Genomic DNA, 21,315 nt, shown 5'->3' with positions numbered 1-21,315 from the left:
TTGAGAACTAATGTGCTAAATCACTGAATGCTCTCAAACACAGGTGCTATTTCTGAAGAACATTCATTTAATATATTTACTTAGAATCTGGGTCTTATTTTTACCCTTGAGGGAACCAAAGGAAGATACAGTTTTAAATAAAACATCATTCCATTAACAACACTTGAACTACTACTTGCTTCTTAAACTTCAGAAGCTGATCAAGGTAACTCTGGAATAACTATTCTATACAACACCTCTGGAAATGATTAGAAATCTTGCTTTCTGGTGTTGCAGATCACAATCATTGGTGTAATATACACTTATGAATGTGAATTTCCAAAGACAAGAACCTGAGGTACTTATATTAAAATTAAAATCTGAAATTAATCAGGATCCTTTGCCACGACCCTTACTATCCTATCCAGAAAGTAACAGGTGTTCAGTTATTTTCAATACAATTGCTGTGTCTGATTACACCATGTTCTTAAAAGATTTCCTAACACAAGACTTATCTACCTTTCACTGATTCATCAATGAATTTCAAAGGTTGAACTACAATTTTTACTAACTTTTATGAGGCTTACCACTACCTCCTTTGCCACACCAGCATATTTTGCCAAATGCCCCCAATATAGCCACCAGGCAAGAAACCTTCAGGGTGATTATGTGTGTGCTTTTTTTTTTTTTTAATAGTATCATTCATTTGTACAGAGAAATCATTTGGATGGATCTATTTACAGTCTTTTCTGATTATCATTTCCACTGGCCAAATATATTTCACAGAATAGTCAACACTGACTTGAACTGATCACCATTATAATCGGGCTTTTACTCCTCCTCCCCCCTTTCAAAGAAGATGATCCCATTTTAACAGAAACATTTTGTAATGAAAGATTCACCAGTCTTTTTCCATCTTATGAATAAATCCACCAAAATTTATCTAATATGGTCAAATTTTTAACACATTTCATTATTTCTTTTCAAACTCATTATTTGCAGGTATTGCAAACCAAGGCAAATAAGTCCACGTCCCCTCGAGCCTTCTACAACTTACTACACGCCCTCAAGTTGAGCTTCTCCTATCTCCTTTCACACTTGTGAAATGTCTGGCACAACCAGACATTTTACTTGAAGACAAAACTACTCTCTTTTCCTCTCTTTTTCTTTTATCTCACTACCAATCACCTTCCCTCTTGCATTTCAGACAACACTAAAACTTTCAACAAAATCTTTGAAGTGGTTTTCTTTCAGTAGTCTAGAATACATCAAGTCATTTCATGGGTCTTTACCCTGAAATGCTACACTTTAAAAATGGCAATTTTCTTAATTGGCTCAAAAACAGTATGGCTTGGTTTCACTTGGTAAAATTAATGTGATTAAAAAAAAAAATATATATATATATATATACACACACACACACATACACACACATTTTTAATCAGGAAGAAAAATAAAGACATGCCAATTTGAAAAGGCATCAAAGTAAAAAAATAAAAGCAAATGCTAAAAACTACTTTACAATAAAAAAATTAAATAATCGGCAGGTTAAATGAATGTAAAATGAGGAATGTACAGTGAAAAACAAACTAATATAAAGCATTCCAGTTGATAAAAACCTCCTCAGGCTTATGGTTTGTTTTCCAAGGAAATCATGTTTCAAGGTAAAGTTTGAAATACTCCAGACATACATTCCATGTAGGTTTTGGGTGCCAATGTTAAAATTTCAAATTTTGCATGCAAGGCTTATCAAAGAAACACTGGCAGAATTCCAGTATTTGCAAAATTCTAAGTTTTGGTGAATATTGTAAATATTACAATTGGTATTAGAAAGCCATGATGAATCCAGAATTAAGAGAAAACCCATTTCATAAATATTTTGTTTGATTAAAAAATACCAGGCTTACCATGTTCTAAATAATTCAAGAAAATATCTTAAAAAAAAAAAAGGACTGCAATTTAACAGTAATCTGTATATCTTTAGCTGCCATTAAAAAAAGAAAAAAGAACAACCAAAAACAATGAAAATGTTACAACTGGTATAAAGTAACCCTATGATGCTCCTCTTACGAGAAAACAAAACTGTACACATTTATAAACAGTCTCTCCACCAGTTAACACACAGAGCCTTCTCTACACCAAAGTCTCTTTCCGTTTGCCACCAGACCGGGCTTTGTCCCTTGCTCTTCGGATGCCAGGCTGTGTCTGGTTTGTCTTTAAGCTCTTGCTGTCCTCTGCCATCTGCATGCCAGAGCCACATTTGTAAGCGTTTTCATCGACTTCTACCTGAGTAACACTGGAAACTGTGGATGCCCTCCTCTGGGCTGTGAGTTTCCTCGCAGAGGGGTGGTTCCCCTCACACTCTTCGTGTAGCTCTGGCAGGCCCTGCAGCTCAGGCGGACTGCCTGCCGACTGGAAGGGCGCAATGGCCGCTCGAATACAGTTGAACCACTGCTGCTTATGGAACACGTCATTGGCTTGCAGAGTGTGAGACTGGCCCGGGGAGGGGTCATGGAAGCCAATTCTAAAGATATTTTTAGCTGAAAAAAAAAAATTTGGAAAAAAAAAAGAAGAAATTAGGCTACAAAAAGGTTTATTCTAGACAAAGTGGTCATACAATCTTCACATGACTGTCAATTTATGGCAATTTATTTATGTCAATGTGAATACATTAAGCCTATGCATTAGTTCTTAGATACACCTGCGGGTGTTCGAGCTGGGAAGGCCTGGGCAACTCAATGGATGTAACAAGTGTAGGACAATGGAGCCATTTCATCTCTAGAATTCTTAAAGGCAAAACTAAATTCACTTCAGTTCTGAGCTTCTATTTCTTTAAATTATTTAAGGCCTACATTTTACCTTTCTCTGAGTTGCTGAAAGCTCCTCGAAAGGAGCCTCCCATTCTCACATCTCCATCCTGCAGGTCTTCTAGGACCAGCTCCTGGACTGGGATTGGCTGCCGGTAAACCTGGTAAGAGTGCCGTTCGTTCCGTGTGACGGGCCGAGTCAGAACCAAGATGTCTTGAAACAGGAAAATGTAAAGTTTCTGGAGAAATGGGAAACAAATTCTTTCTAAATATGAAACTTGTGTTTTTAAGTGACTGAAATATATTGCTAAAATAACTTGACATTATTAATTTCATCAGATTTATTTTTCGAAGACCTCTCTAAGTGACAAATCCAGTAATCCATAAAGATGGTGATTTCAAGGCTAAGCATGTTCTATTTGGAAAGTTTTTCCAATCTCAGAATAAATAAAACGTTTCTTATTGGTACGTAATATCAGATTAAGCAGCCGCTAAGTGAATGCTCTGCATCACAAAGACCTATTAGTAGTAACATGACTTGAAACACTAGTGTTGTATACCACAGTTTTCTCACACGAAGAAGGGATTAAAAATGCAAGCTGGTAAAATGTTAATGGTTCTATTTTGTCCCACACAAATTTATATCTTTATAAATTTTCCCCTCATGAGGGAAAAATCAGACATGTCAGATTTCAAATTTTTTTAAACACAACTCCAACTTATAAATTGGGCTTTTGAAAATGCATGATGAAACAAAAATACCATTCTGTGACTGCACTTAGTTCTAGCAGGTACTTTTATAATTAGCATTTAAAAAATAAATTTGCATTCATTCAGTCTGCTTCAGAAATTTATTATGTAGTGCAAAAAACCACTTTCATAAGCATAAGATAAACTCTTAAAAGTTTTTTTTGAAGGATGCTTTTTTATTAAACATTATGGAACTAATACTGTATTTAGACAGGAACCCCTGGCCAAACAAGTTGATTTATGCTTCGAAACTAAAATATAAAGTATTACTGATTCTTCACTGAGACATTTAAGGCATCTTCTTTATTCTGTAGTCACAGAAACCAAATGTTGGCTTTATGAAGCTGGTAATATAAAATTAAAATTGGCAACCTTCTTTTACTATGTCATGACTTTACCTTTACAAGCCTGCTTCATAATAAACGTGTAAAAGTTAAAGAGGCAGGAGGGAAGGCTGCTCTGCCACGGCAGCAAAAGTCACCTACATGTCCACTCTTGCTCCGCAGCTCCCCATGGCACAGCAGCACTTTGCTAGCTTCGATTCTGGGGTCCCTCTGCTTTTCATCCAGGTACTCCAGCTTGTTGATGTAATACTGGCACTCGGATTCACCTTTCTTCAAGTTGATATCAGAGAGGACTCCCTGTATTATCAATATCTGAAAGTGATAAATAAAATTGACAGAGCAGCTTCAGTTTATTAACTCATTCTGCTTCCTGCAGAGCAAAAATGTCATACGGAATGGAAGAACTTTAAAGCTTGAAGGGACTCTAGAAATCAGTTAATTCTGCCAGTCTGTTCATTTTATAGATCAAGAAACAGTCCTAGCCAAATTGAGTGATTTGTTCAAAGGTGACAAGGTGACATCAGATGAGAATCCTGTCCCTTAAGATACAAAATGTGTGAAGTCCAGCATATACATCTCCTTATTGCTTGGTGCACAGCGTACTAACGCACTGGGTACTTAAAACAACAAAACAATTCACTATGCTGATGTGAATCAGCATCTTCAGAAGATAATGTTCTAAAGCAGCCTAATGTATAAACTTAAAAAACAAAACAATCACTTAAGGGACTACTTACAGCATCCTCCAGAAGCTGAACATCAGGGTGCTCTTTTGGAGTGTGTTTAAGAATTTCTTTTAACAGTAAAGGGTATTTGACTAGGCGACTTCGAGGGATATCTAGGAAACTCCAAAGATCTAGTTTTCGACTGAAGGGAGACTCGAGACATCGCTGGAGGAAGTCTTGGACTCTTGGATCCTGTTTCTTTTGATCAAGAAGAGCTTTGGCTGCCAGCTGGTTACTACAGTAGCCTCTGTAGGCATTCAAGCGCGGTAACTGAAGAGTAATAAAAGAAAAGGTGTGATGTGTTCCTGTTATAACCGAGTGCATTAACAAGCCTGCAAACATGAAACACAAAATGTACAGCTATTCTTGAGAGTTTTAACAAGCTGTGGACATTTTCTGGCAGATAATAATGGAAGCTGAATAGCATTTTAGCAATCATCAAAATGCTCTTCAAATTTTCATAATTTGGCTAAATCCAAGTGAAGACTCATGACTTCTACCCCCCTCCAACCTCAGACACTGGCAGTCTGTGCTCCCAGGACACTTGAGTGTCCTCCATTTGCCACCAGCCCTGAGACTGTTGATGTGCTTGGCTATTCCTTCACTAGGCTATAAAGGCAGAGACTGCCTTTCATCACTGACTCCCAGCGACTCCTCCTCAAACAGTGCCCAGCATCTGGCACGCACTTAAACATACGTGACAGAATGCAGCGGATAATCACACATGATGTGGGAATTCATCCAAGCACGAACGTATTTGTAACACAAATGAACCTATAGCATTAATGAAGCTGTTTTTTTTTTTTTTTTAAGCAGACTGTAACTTCTTATGTCACTGTAAATTTGTTTAGTTTTAATGCCTTATGTGTTTGTAGAACAGAGTTATGGGATCAAATCTGTCTCATATTCATCAGAAACTGCAAGATGGCACATCTGTAAGAAACTATATCTGGGGTCAACAACTCACTACATACCCAGCTCACGAGAATGTGACCAATCTGCTCCACTGTTCCGTCGGGCTTGGTTGCTTCTCCTATTCTTGTCAACAAATCTGAAGTGATAAAAAAGCATAAACACCATTAACAGGTTTATTTAAAAAATAGGTCAGCACTACATTAGAAGTTTAGACTGAAAATTACATGCACTGCTGCTCTTTAGATTTAATGACAATTAAGTGGCACATCTAACCTTCATGCAGAGGTATGTAAGAGTCCAGATCACCAAATATATGTGTGAGTTCCTCTTCTGACATGATGGACAACTTTAACATGGGGTCATGGTAGGCCTGTCAGAGGGAGAAATGTATCACAGAGGGATCACGGGAGGAAAACATGAGGGATCTATACTTGGAAACAAAGAGAATTAATTACATAAAAGCTAGCGTGGATTCTGTTTGCTACACATAAAATAAATTAGTATGTATTAATGCCCAAATAAACTCTCTTACTAATACTTGTATTTGAGGATGTGTCTAGACCTCATCTAAAAAAAATGTATTCGCCAGTAGATATTTTCTATTCTTCTACTTCTAAAGGTTAAGAAAACTATCCTTTAGATTTTGTGAAATGTAATTTTTAAAAACTAGGGCATCTGATAAGAAGTTATTTACTGACCTTTCTTGCAAGTTTGAGATCCTCAATTAAATCCTGTTCACCTCGGGACATTTCATATATTGCCTAAAAACATCCAGCAAACATCAGAGGTCATTCCTTCCAGAAAGGAAAATTATATACAACTGATAATTACATTATTTGAGGTTTTGAACGGCATTTTAAAAAGTAACTCAGTCTGAAAATTGTAATTCAGAATGGAATCTCAAAAGGTTGCCATATATTTGGTAATTTTACCCTATTAGAGTTGTTTAATTTGACCACCATCCATCATTAGGTTTTGTTTGCCATGTATTAGGAATTGTTGCTCAAACACAAAAATCCAAGTAAATTTTGCCACGGGCATCAATTTGCTGTTCTTTTGAGAAAACATGTGCGCTGAGCGCCAGCATACCTCCTGCCGTCTGATCTCCCTGGTGGTGAGAGACTCCTTCATGGTGATGTCCAGCATCTCTGACCACAGTGCACTGCTCCTTCTCTTGGCGGGTGTCGGGACTGTTGACCTGCTAGAAAACTTCTGGGCAGAGGCTGGGGATCTGTGGTCACCACGAAGGGTAAATGACTTAAAAAAGAAAAGGTGAACAAAAGAGAAAATAAGATTTGGAAGAAACAGAATTATTCCCATTTTCTTTTTTTTTTTAAAGTGAAGAAAGACAAAGTTCTGAGAATTTCTCAATGCAGAAAACAATAATTTATCCAAGTTTCCACCTACCAATCTTAAATATTTATCAGCTAAAATTACATTTTTGGGAATAAAAACTAGCCAAGACTATGCATTGATATAAGAATGCGAATTAATACAATGAGGTTACACATTGTTCTGGAACAATATTCCTTACTAGCATATTCTAAAAAGAAAACTATGTTTAAGTATAATAATACAAACCTGTTTGTACAGCTCAAAGACAACTACAAATTCCAGGCTTCTATAAAGTCCCCTGACTACATTACTCTTCCTCCTCTCTTTTTACCTGTATTGTTTGACCAAAACGTCTGACAGCTCCATTTCTTACAGGAGAGATTAAATTTGCCAAGGACGTGACACGAGCCAGAGGTCGAACTCTTTTATTGCTGGGTTCCTATAAAAACAAACCAGATGACACTAAATATATGTCTAGGTGCAATGATTTCATACGAACTTGGACAAAGTAAAGCCCTCTCACAAAACAATTTTTGTACATTATAAAATACAGAAACATGAAAATAAGAGTTGTTCTTCATTGTCAAAACAATAAGAACTCTATTGAGTAGCAGTAACTTTTCAAAAAATAAGTGTGTAAGAAAGGCCAGTCAAATATTTCCATTAGGGGAAAAAATTAAAATTCAAACAAGGAAATTACATCCTAAAATCCAATAGAACTTTTTAGTTTAAGGCAGGGAATAACTTTTTTTTTAAAAAAGACTTATTATTATGAAAATTTCGGAACATACATGAAAGTGGAGAATGGCATAATGGATCCCATGTGTCTATCAAGCGGCCTCCATAGTGTCTGGTATAACAATTTGTTTCATTTTTGTCCCTACTTAAATATTTTAAAGCAAATCTCAGACATTGTATCATTTCATTCTTAACTACTTCCGTTAGAAAATAAGACCTTTCAATAAACATGTCTGACACTGGAATGGGCTGAAAAATATTGAAGCCAAGGCAGGGAGGAGTTAAAAGAGCACCCAGGCTCTGAAATCTGACTGGGCACAAATCCCGGCTCTACCACTTGCTAGGGCACACCCTTGGCGTCAGTTTTCTCATCTATAAAATGGGGCTAAAAGTAGCACTTCTCTTATGAAGTGGTTGTGAAGATTAAATGAATAATAGGGCTTGAAACAGTGCCTGGCACATACTAAGTTTGAGCTACTGCTAACAGATTTTAGGAATATTTCCATTTACTACATAAACACTGGGATTCATAAATAAATTAGATCCTCTCTCAAACAGTAATTTATTAACTTAAAGGAAAGGTATACACAAATTGAGAAGAAATAGTTATGATTCTACATGTTATTGCTTTTAAATAATAATATAGCAAACACATCACTTATTCAAGGATTTTGAAACTTTACAAAAATTGCATTATTCTAATTTTATCGCTAGAAAAATGGAGGCATATCAGTAGGTGACTCACACAGTTACTGAAATGAAGAATGCCAGATCATAAAACTAGCAGGTCTATTCTTTATAATGTCTATGGAGCATAACTGTTTGTATTTTGTGCTTCTGACAACTGTGGCATACTTGACAAAATTTTGATGAGAATCCAGGAGGACATATAATTTAAAATTATATTAAAATTATCACTGAAAAATAAGACATCATTTAAAAATAACAGAAGAAGCAACTTTTTCTAAAAATTCTTTGACATGACTAAAGTAATATAAAAAGGAAGGGGTGTAGAAAATGAGTAAAAATAATGCCTTTAAACAACTGAAGACTATATTGACCATTTTTGGTTTGGGTAAAAAAAAATTTTTTTTAAATATTTAAGAATAAACTGACAGGAAAAGTTAACATTATTTGGAAAGAAATGTAAATAATTTGAATATCCAAAGAAACAATTAGACTCATTAAAGCTCCTAAATGTATACATATGTATCAGAAAGGAATGTGAACTATTAAGGAAACTTGGTAGATAATCAAAGAGAATTTAGAAATTTGAAGGCTTTAAGAGGCAGAGTTGTAGATCAACCCCTCATACCAAATAATTAACTCCAAAGTAAAACTTTGAATATAAATGAACTGCAAAAGAAACCTTCGCGATATGTAATAAGATGGCACACGCTGTGCTTCTGAGGACATGTGTGGATGCCTCCCCCACGTACATCTGTGCTGACTGACTGACACACGCATGTGCAGGGGCCAGCAAAGGCATTCCTTTCCATTTAGTAAAGACAGCACAAAGAGTCTCATGTTGGACTGAAGATAGAATTACCTCACAGAGTAAGAAATGCTGACATTTCACTGGAACAAAGCAGTTGTCAGAAAGTTCTGTTCTGCTTTTTGGGAACAGAGGTTAACTCCTCTTCCTTGTTTCATGCATTAACAAATTTGACTTCCCAGAAAATATAATATTTAATTTCAACTTAAAAGGTCTTTGGAAAGGTGCTTTTCCCAGTGAATATGAAAGGAAAATTTAGTTAGCAGGAAATAAATTTTTGATATCTATTTTATCACATAAAATCAAATTAATGATAAAAATTTATTATCTTTATAGGACCAGTTACTGTACAACTACTAACCTCCTGGTAACTCAAAATTATGTGATATTTTAAAACTACAGAATTCAGATTTAGATAAGTGAATGTAAATATATCTAAAGCATACTTCTGAAATGAACACGGGTTTTGTTGATGTGGTCTCTTTAGGGTGGCAGCATATTATGCCAAGTGGTATTTGGTGGTTAAATATGTTCCACAGTCCTTCAAAAACCCAACTATAATCTCACTTCTCCACAAAGGAAATGCTGCTCTTCAGAGTTTATCAAATCTAGGATGTCTTGGGAAGTATGATGCTTACTCAGGAAATACAGGTTGGGAGAGGGAGAGAAAGGAGGAGGGCACTTTGCACTTTTTCACATGTTTTTGGGGACTGAATGGTGGGTAACTTTCCTGCCTCACTCAAAGGACATACATGAAGAATGCCAAATACAAAACAAACTTTTAGTATATATATTTTAAAAGTATGAACAATTTTAATGACTAAAATAACGAAAAGTGTGATTGTGAAATGTAAAGGTATAATGCTGCTACTAATTTCAGGATACATATACTATTTGAAAGCAGACTCATACATGAAACTTCTGTGGAAAAGTGACATGGTTTAGGCATTCACAGGCCACCTAAAAGGTTGGGACAAAAATTTGTGTCTTTCGGAATACAGGTTAGAAATTGGCCCATGTGAGCCGAAACCAAAAGTAGTTTTCTTTAGAGGTCCACATGAACTATCTTAATAATCTTGATTTGACTATTAAGAACCTAAATATTTGCAGTCACAAAACAGATTCCTAATACAATATTTAGATAGGCCAGACACAGCATTTGGAGGTGATGAAGGGTGAGTGGAATAGGCGCTTTCTATCTCACCACCACCAAATGGAACGCACCCATAGTTCCACTGCTAGGATTGTTTATTTTTACTTTGGAGTCCTGGAAACATGTTATGGCAAATTCAAGAAGCTTAAAGAACAGATATGAATACTGGAACCATACTCTCCTCAAAAAAAAAAAAAAAAAAAAAAAATCCAAAAATCCATGGGAATAAACAAAAAATGCCAACAAGCTTTAGACGCTCAATGAATTTTCTGCTGCAGGGAACCTTTCACCAGGGCTAAAGTTCACTTGGAGGGAAAAAAAGTCCAACACTCTCTAACATAAGTTTATGTTGTTAATTTAGGTTAATTTTTAATCAGACTAGGTTAGCTAGGCAGTCACATGCATTATTATAGGCAATCTGCCCACAGATCAGGGTATTAATTAATGTTAGTAATCCACTTGTAGTTAGATTTTATGCCTTAAAAATTTCTCGACATCTATAAACAGAAAATTGTTGAGAATAAGTTAAAGTATTTTTCAGGTTATGCCTTATACCTAACTGCAACAACATGGAAAAATCCTGTTGAGAAGTCAGCATTTTGTAGAAAGGCTTTTTCTTCTGATGATGCCAGTTAGAGAACATATTTTAGGAGGGTCTCTTCTATAACCAATCATATCAAGACACTGAATAAAAAAGACAGTATGCGCCTGGGTCTATTCCTTTGGGTTATAATAGTTAAGTAATCTCTTCTACTTAGCAAAAACTTTAAAATCAAAAGCAAATAAAAGTTATTTTTAAAAAGATAAAAATGAGTTATGATCACATGGGATGAATTCCTTTTCTAGAAATACTCAAATTATTTAGAGCTGTGTCACTAGATCTAAAACCCTGACAACATTCCTAGTGCTTGTAACTTAGAAATAAAGGTAAGGGGGAAACACAGCCCATGCCTGATACTAAACAAAGGCCAGTTTCTATGGGCCCAACAGATGATAAGCTGCAGGATTCACACTAGTGACTGTGGATGACTGTTCTACTCAAAGGAAATGCTTATACATTTTGAGAAAACTGACACATAGGCAAAGACCAAAACCAAGAACAAAAACCAAAGCCAAACCACACCAAATAAAAGTGTACTTCCTTAAGACGGCAGCTATTTTAACTACCAAAAGGTGTGTGTATGTGTACACATGACAAGCAACTTTGCTGGGGTATTCAGTAAGCTTTACATATTTAAAATGCACAATTAGATAAGTTTTGACGTGTGTACAGAGACGGAAACCATTACCACAATCAAGAGATACACAGTTAACTGAATGCAGGAACACTATTCCTAGCATATAAGTGACAATGTAGTATATATTAAAGTATATAGTATAAACAGAATATCACACAATATTAAATTAAGATTACATAAAATGGCATAATTTGATTTATATTGATAAATGTTCATAAAGACTAAAAAAAAATAACTTCAGACAAAGCAAGGAGGGTAAAAATAATGAGTCATTGGTTTAAATATTCGAACATGCCTCTTTCCTTCTGAAGAAAAAAGTGGCATACAATGAACTCATCAGATGGAAGAAAAATGCACACCAGGTCAGACTAAACATTAGTCGCAATTTGTTCACTAGCACTGATTTACAAGAACGGGATTCTTTTCCTCTTGCTCCATTAAGGTAGTTTCTAAGACTGGATGATATAAATTCAAGTTAAAAAAACAATTATATTAAGCATCAGAAACGTGACAAATGTAACCAGAGTAACATATACATTTAAAATCTTTTCCTTTTGTATAAAAGCTGTGTACTCAAGCTATGCTATGTATAAACTATTTAAACTTAGACCACAGTCCCTAAACACATTTCAAGCTTACACATAAATCAAGAACATACATTGTAATAATAAGATCAAAAGTTTAAAATTATACTGTTAATAACTTGTTAAAAATCTTAAAAGCTCCGTGGAGTTAGAAAACATTCCTTTTGCCTAATGTTTCTCTTAAAGTCTTACCTCTTGTTCTCTGAAGGACTGGTTATTGACATCTAGGACTCGTATGGTCCTTTTAATAGGTAGGAGACCTCCAGTCTCATCATGTGCCACCATGCTTCCCAAGTACTCCCTCAAACCTTTCCAATCAATCCACACCGAGTCAGCGCTGTAGCGACGCTACGCAGAGGCAAACGGGCTTTTCTTCCCAGAGCTCGGCCACCCTCGGCAGCCACGTGCCCATGCCTTTCCCCGCGGTGGAGCAGAGGCTTCTGAGAGCCGCAGGCAGCAAGCACAGACCCCAGGGCTCGGGGGCGGGGCCACAGCCAACCGGGCCCTGGGGGCGGGGTCCACCACCACGTGACTTCAGTTAACTGAGAGCTGGGCACACCTAGGCCTCTCAGCTTTCGCCCGGGAGGAGAGTGAAGCTGGGTTCAAGTAGGACAGAAACTTCTCTTCCTGATTTAAAATGCATTCCCGAAGGAAAACAAATTGTTACGTTATCTACTCTGGTGCTTAGTCACAGACAGGCAGACTTTTCCTATAAAACCCTATTGCCTGGGAATAAGTTTATTATGGACAACTTGACAACTCAAATAAGGAAATAGAAATTCTTATTCAATAGGGCTGAATCAACGTATATAATGAAGAAAAGACTAATTTTCCAGGAAACCTGCTTTTATTTTACAGAAGTGCAAGCATATTCACAATTATAAAATAGATGATCTAAGTCTTTAAATAGTTCCCACCACTTTTTCTTAAGACTAGCAGGGTAAATACAGCAGGTGCACTTCTGTTACCTCTCTTCCAGAAGAAAATCTCCCATGAGGTTACGGGTAAACTGGGCTACTTCAGATTTCAAAATCAGTATTCTTAGAGGTAGATATTTTTTCTGTATCTTTTTAAAAACTTGATTATCTGTGTACTAGATATTTTATAACAAAGGTGATTTGTTCTCTATATTGTATACATAGTATATAATTGTGTATATATTATAATAAGTATAAATAACAGGGTCCTTCTCTAAACTGAATTAACTGATCTTGATATAGCTTGAACAGGGTCAAAAGACTGCTTAAAAAGTCTTGCATTTTACAGGTGAAGAAATGAGGCTCACAGAGGTGAAGTGCCAATAGTGACAGTGACCAGTGACAGTCTCCAAATTTCTAGCCTAAGTCTTTTCCTCTAAGGAACAACACTACTTTTGTTGGCTTGGCAGGCCTGCTGTGAAGCAGATTTCCTTTTAAACACAAAATTCGTTATTCTATTTGGAATGGTAAAATTTTACACTATAAACTACTGTAATATGATGGTAGTATGTTGGAAAAATATTTCTATTCTGAGGATTTATAGAATCAGAGAAATCTATTATATAAAAGTCACTATTCTAGATACTTGGGTAATCAAAAAAAATAGGCTTCATATCTGCTAAAGAGACCATTGTGTAAAGGCAGGCCACATGAAGAGATAACAGAAGACAGCTTTTGCAAATTCAAAACTAAGGTGTGTAGCCAATAAGTGCTACAGGAGTTCTGGAAGAGAAACCACTTCAGGTAGTTTTCTAAGCTAAGACATGGCTGGGAACAATGCCAGGAAGAGGTTTAAGATGTTATGTCTGTGGGGCCTTGAATGTAATATTTTTCATAGATTTGAACAAGAGAAAATTTCAAGGAGGATGAGGGAGTGAGCCCACACTGTGAGGTCACAGGCTGTGTGTAAAGATGGAACAGATGGATGTACTCAACAGATGAGAGATAATGAGAGCTATGTTGTAAAAAGATATATGTAACTGGTGTTTAAGATGGTTGAAAGATGACTGAAAACATAATGCAAAAATCACAATCGGGCAACAAGAACTTTGCCTAAAGTAGGACCAGTAGGGAAAAAGGAAAAGGATATAAGCAAGAAGTCAAAGATGCCTAAAATTCTTTAAATAGGAGGGGTAACTGTTAGTGCAAATCAAGAAATAAGAAGGAACAAGCTTTGAAAGAAAATTCTAAGTTACATTTTAGATATACTGAGTGTGAGGCGGTGGAAGAACATGCAAATGAAAATATTCTGCTGGTAGTTGGAAATGTTGGACAAAAACCTGAAAAAGAGGCTGGAGGCTAGACTTAGACTGGAGAGTCAGATACAGAGATAAAAATCGAAGCTATGGGAATGAATGAGATGCCTGGGAGAGAAAATTTGGACAAAAAGAACATGGTCCAAGGATCTAACTTTGGAGGAAAGCCAAAGGAAGGAGAATTCTGCAAAAGGAATAGTTAGAAGGAAAGAAACAAAGCAAAAGCCAAGGGAAGAAAAAAATGTTAATTACAGCAAAGAGGTTAAGGAGGGTAAGAAAAAAGCCATGGATTTAGTGATTACAAGTTTAATGAGGATCTCAAGTGTGCTATTTCAGTGGAGTAAAGACAGAGGCAAATTACAGGGGTTGAAGAATGAATACAGAAGAATAGTGGGCGCAGACTATTTATAAAGACAATCTATAAAAAGTAATTGCCTAAGGTTTGCAGGAGAGTTGCTACTTCTTGCAGGAAGGACCACCACTGCCCTTCTGTAGCTGTGTGTGTTTTATATACGAGATGTGGTAATAATTCATCTTTCTGCTTTGAGTTTATTTTTTAAAGTAATGGAGATTGGCTCTGTTTCATCATCTACTCTATTGTCCAGTCTGTCCTGGGCAGTATGTGTGATGTGGTTGGCCTAAAGAGTGGATGACTGTAGAAGATATTTCCATATAGCATGAAAGTAGAAGCACCTGAGCGATTGTGGACTCCTAATTTTACTCTTAATTTTAAGAACAGTGATCTGCCTACATTCTCAGAGCTAATATGAACAGCCTAGGCTAGAACCCAGCAGTCTGGTTCAGTTAGCTTCATCAGTTAAAATACGGCGTAAATAAGGCCAATACTTTACGGCCACATAGTTTCTAAGGGAATAAAGGATTACGTGCAGTGGGAGTTAGGAAAGAAGCAGCTGGGAGTTCTCCTGGGATTCTTACCCAATGTCTTTCTTGAAACTGTTTTTCCACTTAGTTCCAACAGAAATGAGCCAAGATAATGAGGAGAAGGGGTATCTTTCATTCTCTCCTTCAGCTGGGGACCCAAGAGGTAAAGGTAGAAGTCTTTATATGTAAAAACAGAAATAGAAAACAAATAGGGTATACTGATGACAGCCATGTTCACAAAAGCCCCAGCTCACCAACACTAAAATCTTAGTTTCATTTTGAATGTGCAGGTTTGGGGTCTAAATGTAGACAGCATCTAAAAAAGGAATGATGAACATGTGGAAGTTCAACTAGACTCAAGAATCTTGAGTCTTGTCACAATGCTGCATAAAACCAGAGGACTAAACAGGCCCTCTGAGATCATTCACCCATCCTCTTCAGTTTTCTCATAAGGAAACTTAATGGATGGTGGTGAAAAATAGAAGAAAAATTTAAGGTCTTACTCTCTGCTAGAGTTCTATACGTTATCTTATTTAATCAACTCTATGAAGTACTTATTATTTCAATTACTTTGTGCTAGAGCTTTATACATGTTATCTTAATCAACTCTATGAAGTACTTATTATCTCCATTTTAGAGATGGAGGAAACTAGGACTGACCAAGTTTAGGAAACTTGTCCAAAGGTACCTTGTTAATCAGTGGCTTAACAGACCTAATGACTCCGGTCTGCTCAGCTGTTGTGACACTGTCCAGATTAAGATAACCCAGGTAAAACCTTTAGCACATGTTCTGAGACACACTAGGTGCTCAGTATATGTTAGCTGACCTAAGTTAACAGTAGACCTAAGTTTAAAACCAAAGTCTCCTGAGTCCCAGGCTAGTAGTGTTCACTAAATTGCCAATACTTTTATAGAGGAGGAAACCATAAAAACGGTTGAGAGATTAGCTGCCTTATAGCCTTTTTATAACAAGACATGGGGTAGGTAAAAAGATAATAAAATAGTTCCAGTTGTTTAAGTTTAGAGGAGTATTTTTTCTTTCTTTCTTTTTTTTTTTTTTAAAGACAGGGTCTTGCTCTGTTGTCCAGGCTGGAGTGCCACGGCACAATCTCAGCTCACTGCAACCTCTGCCTCCTGGGTTCAAGTGATTCTCATGCCTCAGCCTCCCGAGTGTGCCATCATGCCTGGCTAATTTTTGTAATGTTAGTAGAGACGGGGTTTCACCATGTTGGCCAGGCTGGTCTCGAATTCCTGGTCTCAAGTGATCCGCCTGCCTCGGCCTCCCAAAGTGCTGGAATTACAGGCATGAGCCACCCTGCCTGGCCAACAGCAGCTATTTATATAACTCTACAAATGGCGTAACTGAGGCACAGATTGGTTAGCGTCTTTTCTTTGTGTAGAACATCTAGAATTTATAAATGTAACTGAGTTATGTAAAGGTAAAGAGAAAGATAATGTTTCTCTTATGTATAGAAAAGGAGTGTTAGGTTACTTGTTCTCTCCCTTTCAAGTGAAAAACTGCTTGGAATTTAGAAATAAATTAGAGCTTAGGAATAATCACTACTTTTTTTGGTCTAGGCATTATTATTTACTTTTACCTGGAACAATAACAACCAGTTGGAAATTAGACTAGGGAAGCCATACTACAGGCAAAGAGAAAACAAAATCTAAGCTCTCTGCTGCCCTCTACATGAGATATTGTGAAATGCAATTGTCAACCTGTTTTTCAACTTTGTAATTATATTTGTAAGGACATTACATAGATGACTACATAAACAATCTCTTAATTTGTGGAAAAATATGACCAGTAAAAGCTCTATTTTCAGTCTTTGTACAGCCTTCATGTCTTATATTACTAAATTAAACATATATTTTAAAATGATACAAGTATATGAAAAAGATTCCACAATTCACAAGAAATATTTTAAGAACTTTTTCTAAATATAAGAAAACTACATTCCATTTTAAAACTCTAGAATTCAAGATTACAAGCATATACTCTGTATCTCACTAAAAATAGGTTAGTTAAAAATAAAATTTAAAATCTTACTAAAAAGGAAGTATTAATTGAAAAGTGGAACTTTTGAAAAACCATAGTTCCAAAATATCTAGTAATAACTTAAAAACAAAAAGAGTTACATTTGAATTGGATAAGTATGAAAGAAATTAGTAATGAAGTTATATGTGCTTTGACTCTCCAAGTTTAGTACTAAGAATTTGGTTTGGGGAAAAAACATCAGTTCAGACCAATTAAGTATTATTAGACACACTTTAAACAAAATAGTCTCATAGGCTAATAAGTTTGGTATTGTCAAAACAATGGTTCTTTTGTGCGATGACAACACAAATAGCCAATCAAATGGGGTATCAGCACTGTTAGTGGTGACTTTTTATCTCAGGTAACGAATAACTTCCAGTATAACGTAAGACCACTTATTCTTCTGTAACAAGCTGTTGAATGGGATTCCTCCCATTTTCCCCTGAACTTCAGCTTAAGGCCCCAAACTAAAGACAAAACGAAATTGTGTTTTGTGCCCAGCCTCCTGTTTTCTCAGCCCAATTTGACATTGCCATAGCAACTGGCTCCCCACAGGAGTGACCCCACAGTCCCTTGCCTCAGCTGCACTGGGTATCTCTTGCTTTCCACCCTGGGCTTCTTGGATGCTGCTGTGTGGCACATGCGCACGTGTAGCCACGAGTGTGTGGGATGGACACCCGAAAGGCCACTTGTTGACTAACGGAGCACAGGAGCTGCAGGATAAAAGCTCCCCTCTTCAGTCCCTTGAGAGGAGAAGTCTGTGGTGTGTTTTACACAGCTCTTCAGAGGGTTCCAGCGAGATCTACCCCACTGCCCACGGTAGTGACAGCTTAATTAGACACTGCATGGGCCTCCTTTTACTTCTCCAGCTTGTTCCCTGGGATCATACCTCAAGAAAGACACCTGTCAATGAGTCCTCGTTTTAGGCTTTGATTTCTGGAGGGAGAACCCAGGCTAAAATATGGACACTGAGATTGGTCCTAGAGATCAGAAACACAGGATGGGACTCTGAAACAGACTCACTCACTAGTAAAATGGTGATAAGGACTACAGGTATGAATAGGGATGAGACACAGAGTAGTGAGGCAATGCCTTACGTAGTAGTGGTGGCAAATGAACAAGAGAGGGTCAGTGGTAATTGTAATGATTGTAGTGTTGACTGGCTTTGGTTAATTGCTTTAAAAGATTTGAAAAAGCAGCTGACAGAACTTTCATAATGTTCTCAGCACCACGGTGGGAATAGCTAAGTGGGAGTCCCTGAAATTTCACCCCTTAAACCTGGGCCAAGATGGTAAGTCAGAAGCAGTATTGCACACCAGGAGAAAATGCAGAGATCAGCCATCAGAGTTACAGACTGCACAAGTGATAGTCTCCACTAGATCCTCATTCTGTTTATCTGAGTGCCTCTTACAATAATGAGGTGGACTGTGGTAAATGACAGTGGACCACTGTAAACTTAAGTGGTAGTTCTAACCTCAACTGTTGTGCAAGATGTAGAGTCTACTGGAGCAGACCAACAAATCATCTAGCATTTGTTACATGGTTATGGTTATGGTTACTGATCTGGCCTATGTGTTCTTTTCAATCCCCATTAGTAAGAAGGGTCAAAAGTAGTTAGCTTTTAGGTGGGAAGGACAGCAGCCTGTGACTGCTCACATCCTGAAGCTGTTCACTTTCTGTTTTCTGTCACGAAGTCAGCAAGGACCGGATATTCCACAGAACATCATACAGGCCCACTATATTAATGACATTATACCAAAAAGACCTGGTGAATAGGAAGTGGAAAGTATTTTGGATATCCCAGTAAATCAAACGCATGCCACAAAAATTCAGGGGTTGCCATGTTGGAAAAGTTTTAATAGATCCAACAGCCTGAGGCTTTCTGGGATCTCCCCTCTACAGGAAAGGACAGGTGTTGCACCTTGCATCTCCTAGGCACAGTGCTAGCAGGACTCTTCATCTTTTGGAGGGAGTATCTGCTATATTTGGGAATACTGCTGTGATAGTTTTGAGTAGGTCTCAGAGCAACAGAGGTCTCTGTAGCAGGTCCCCTAGGCTGTGGTGCAAACTGCCCTGCTGTTCAGGCCATAGGACCTGGTATATCACATCAAGGTTGGGGTATTTATGGTAGACAAAGATGCTATGTGATGCTCTGGCAAGGCCAGGAAGAGAACTGCAATGCAGAGCCTTAGGGCTCCAGAGCAAAGCTCTGCTTTCCATGGCAGAAAATGACTCCGGTTTGAAAAGCAGCCCCAGGTGTGGGGCAGACCTAGTTAGAGTGAGGCCCTGGCTATGGGACATCATTTAACTGTGCTATCAGAGGTGCCCAAAACAAACAGGGTCACATCAACTGAGTCAGAAGGCTGGGAGGTACAGCAGCAATCCGTTATACAAAGGAAATGGTCCATTTGTGATTGGCTTAAGGAAGACCAAAGGGCATCAGTATATAACATGAACAGATGGCCCAGACTGCCATGTAACCTAGTACATTACACTAGTACTTCTCTTTCAACTCTTCATTTAGGGGTAGAGTAGGTCTCTAAAACCACTAAGAGAAAAATTTGGCCCTCATTCACACATGAATTAGCTTCATATGTTGGTATGAGCAGAAAATGGACCACTATTGCATTGCATCCCATTCAGGGGTAATCCTAAAGAGAGCGGCAAAGGAGAACACTCCAGTGTCAGTAATGCACTTGGTTGTTCAATCTGTGTGAAGGGAGAAATGGCATGACATACAGATATACACAGGTTCCTGAGCAGTGGCAAATGGGTTGGCTGATTGGTCAGGAGCTTGGAAGGAACCAAGATTGAAAAGGCAGAAATCAATTTTGGAGAAGAGGCATATGGATGGGCCTATGAGAATGGCCACAAAGTGGAAGGACCCTTGTCTCTCATGTTAATGCTTACCGAAGACTCTAAGGTGCTAGTGATTTACGTTGTGGATTCCAGTGCTGGTGCAATAGACCCATGAGCACAGGAGCCATGATGGCAGGCATGAAGCCTCAGTGTACTCCAGCAGCAGGGGCGCTCTTTTACCAAGGCTGGTTTAGTCACTGCCACTGGTGAATGCCTAACCTGCCAGCAGCTGAGAAATGGTGTTGGTCTATAGTTTTCTTTTCTTGTAGTGTTGGCTTTGGTTATCAGGATAATACTGATCTCTTAGAATGGCTTAGAAAGTATTCCATTTTCTTTGATTTTCTGAAAGAGTATGAGAAGGATTAATGTTAATTCTTTTCTAAATGTTTGGTAGAATTTACCAGTAAAGCCATCTCATTCAGAGCTTTTCTTTGTTGAGAGGTTTTTGATTACAGAGTCAATCTTTTTACTAGTTATAGGTTTAGTCAGATTTTCTCTCCATGATTCAGTCTTGGTAGATTGTGTGTTTCTAGGAATTTGTCCATTTCATCTAGATTATCCATTTTTTGGCATACAATTATTCACAGTACTTTTATTAATACTATCCTTTTTATTTCCGTACAATATGGTAGTAATAGCCCCACTTTCATTTCTCATTTTACTAAGTTGAGTCTTCTTTTTTTCTTAGTCTACCTAAAGGTTTGTTAAATTTGTTAATCTTTCCAAAGAACCAAATTTTGGCTTTACTCTATTGTTTTTTGATTCTATATTTTATTTATCTCCACCATTCTTAATGAATTTCCTTCCATCTGCCAGCTTTGGGTTAAGACTGCATTTCTTTTTATTACCTCCTTCAGGAATAAAGTTAGGGTACTGATTTGAGATATTTCTTACTTTTTAATGTAAAGTGTTTACACCTGTAAGTTTCTCTCTCAGCAATGCTTTTGTTGCATTCCATAAGTTTTAGCATGTTGTGTTTTCATTTCCATTTGAACGTATTTTCTAATTTCCTTTGTGATTTGTTTTGACTCATTGATTGTTCAATAATGTGTTGTTTAATTTCCACATACTTATAAATTTTTTAGATTTCCTTTCGTTACTGCTTTTTAGTTTCACTCTGTGTGTTAAAAAAAAAAAATGGTCTGTATGATTTCAGTCTTTATAAATGTATTAAGACTTGTTTTGCAGCCTGACATACCGTCTATCCTGGAATGTTCTACATGCACTTGAGAAAAATGTA

General features: G+C 37.2%; 1 protein-coding gene across 2 annotated transcripts in view; it reads right to left on the bottom strand.

Moving 5' to 3' along the window:
* Positions 1–653: 653 nt before the first annotated feature.
* The window catches only part of NET1 (neuroepithelial cell transforming 1), a 45,323-nt gene continuing 24,661 nt past the window's right edge, over positions 654–21,315 (bottom strand). The window contains 10 exon segments of one of the 2 annotated variants that reach the window (NM_001133021.1): positions 654–2,519; positions 2,839–3,025; positions 4,022–4,192; positions 4,618–4,875; positions 5,580–5,656; positions 5,794–5,890; positions 6,219–6,281; positions 6,610–6,777; positions 7,187–7,294; positions 12,256–12,504. In NM_001133021.1, the coding sequence (NP_001126493.1) occupies positions 2,113–2,519; positions 2,839–3,025; positions 4,022–4,192; positions 4,618–4,875; positions 5,580–5,656; positions 5,794–5,890; positions 6,219–6,281; positions 6,610–6,777; positions 7,187–7,294; positions 12,256–12,348 (1,629 nt within the window). In that variant the 5' untranslated portion in view covers positions 12,349–12,504 and the 3' untranslated portion in view covers positions 654–2,112. 2 annotated transcript variants of the gene reach the window in all.

This window comes from Pongo abelii, chromosome 8 (assembly GCF_028885655.2).
Source record: "Pongo abelii isolate AG06213 chromosome 8, NHGRI_mPonAbe1-v2.0_pri, whole genome shotgun sequence".
NCBI lineage: Eukaryota > Metazoa > Chordata > Mammalia > Primates > Hominidae > Pongo > Pongo abelii.
This window is presented reverse-complemented; position numbering and strand designations above follow the sequence as displayed.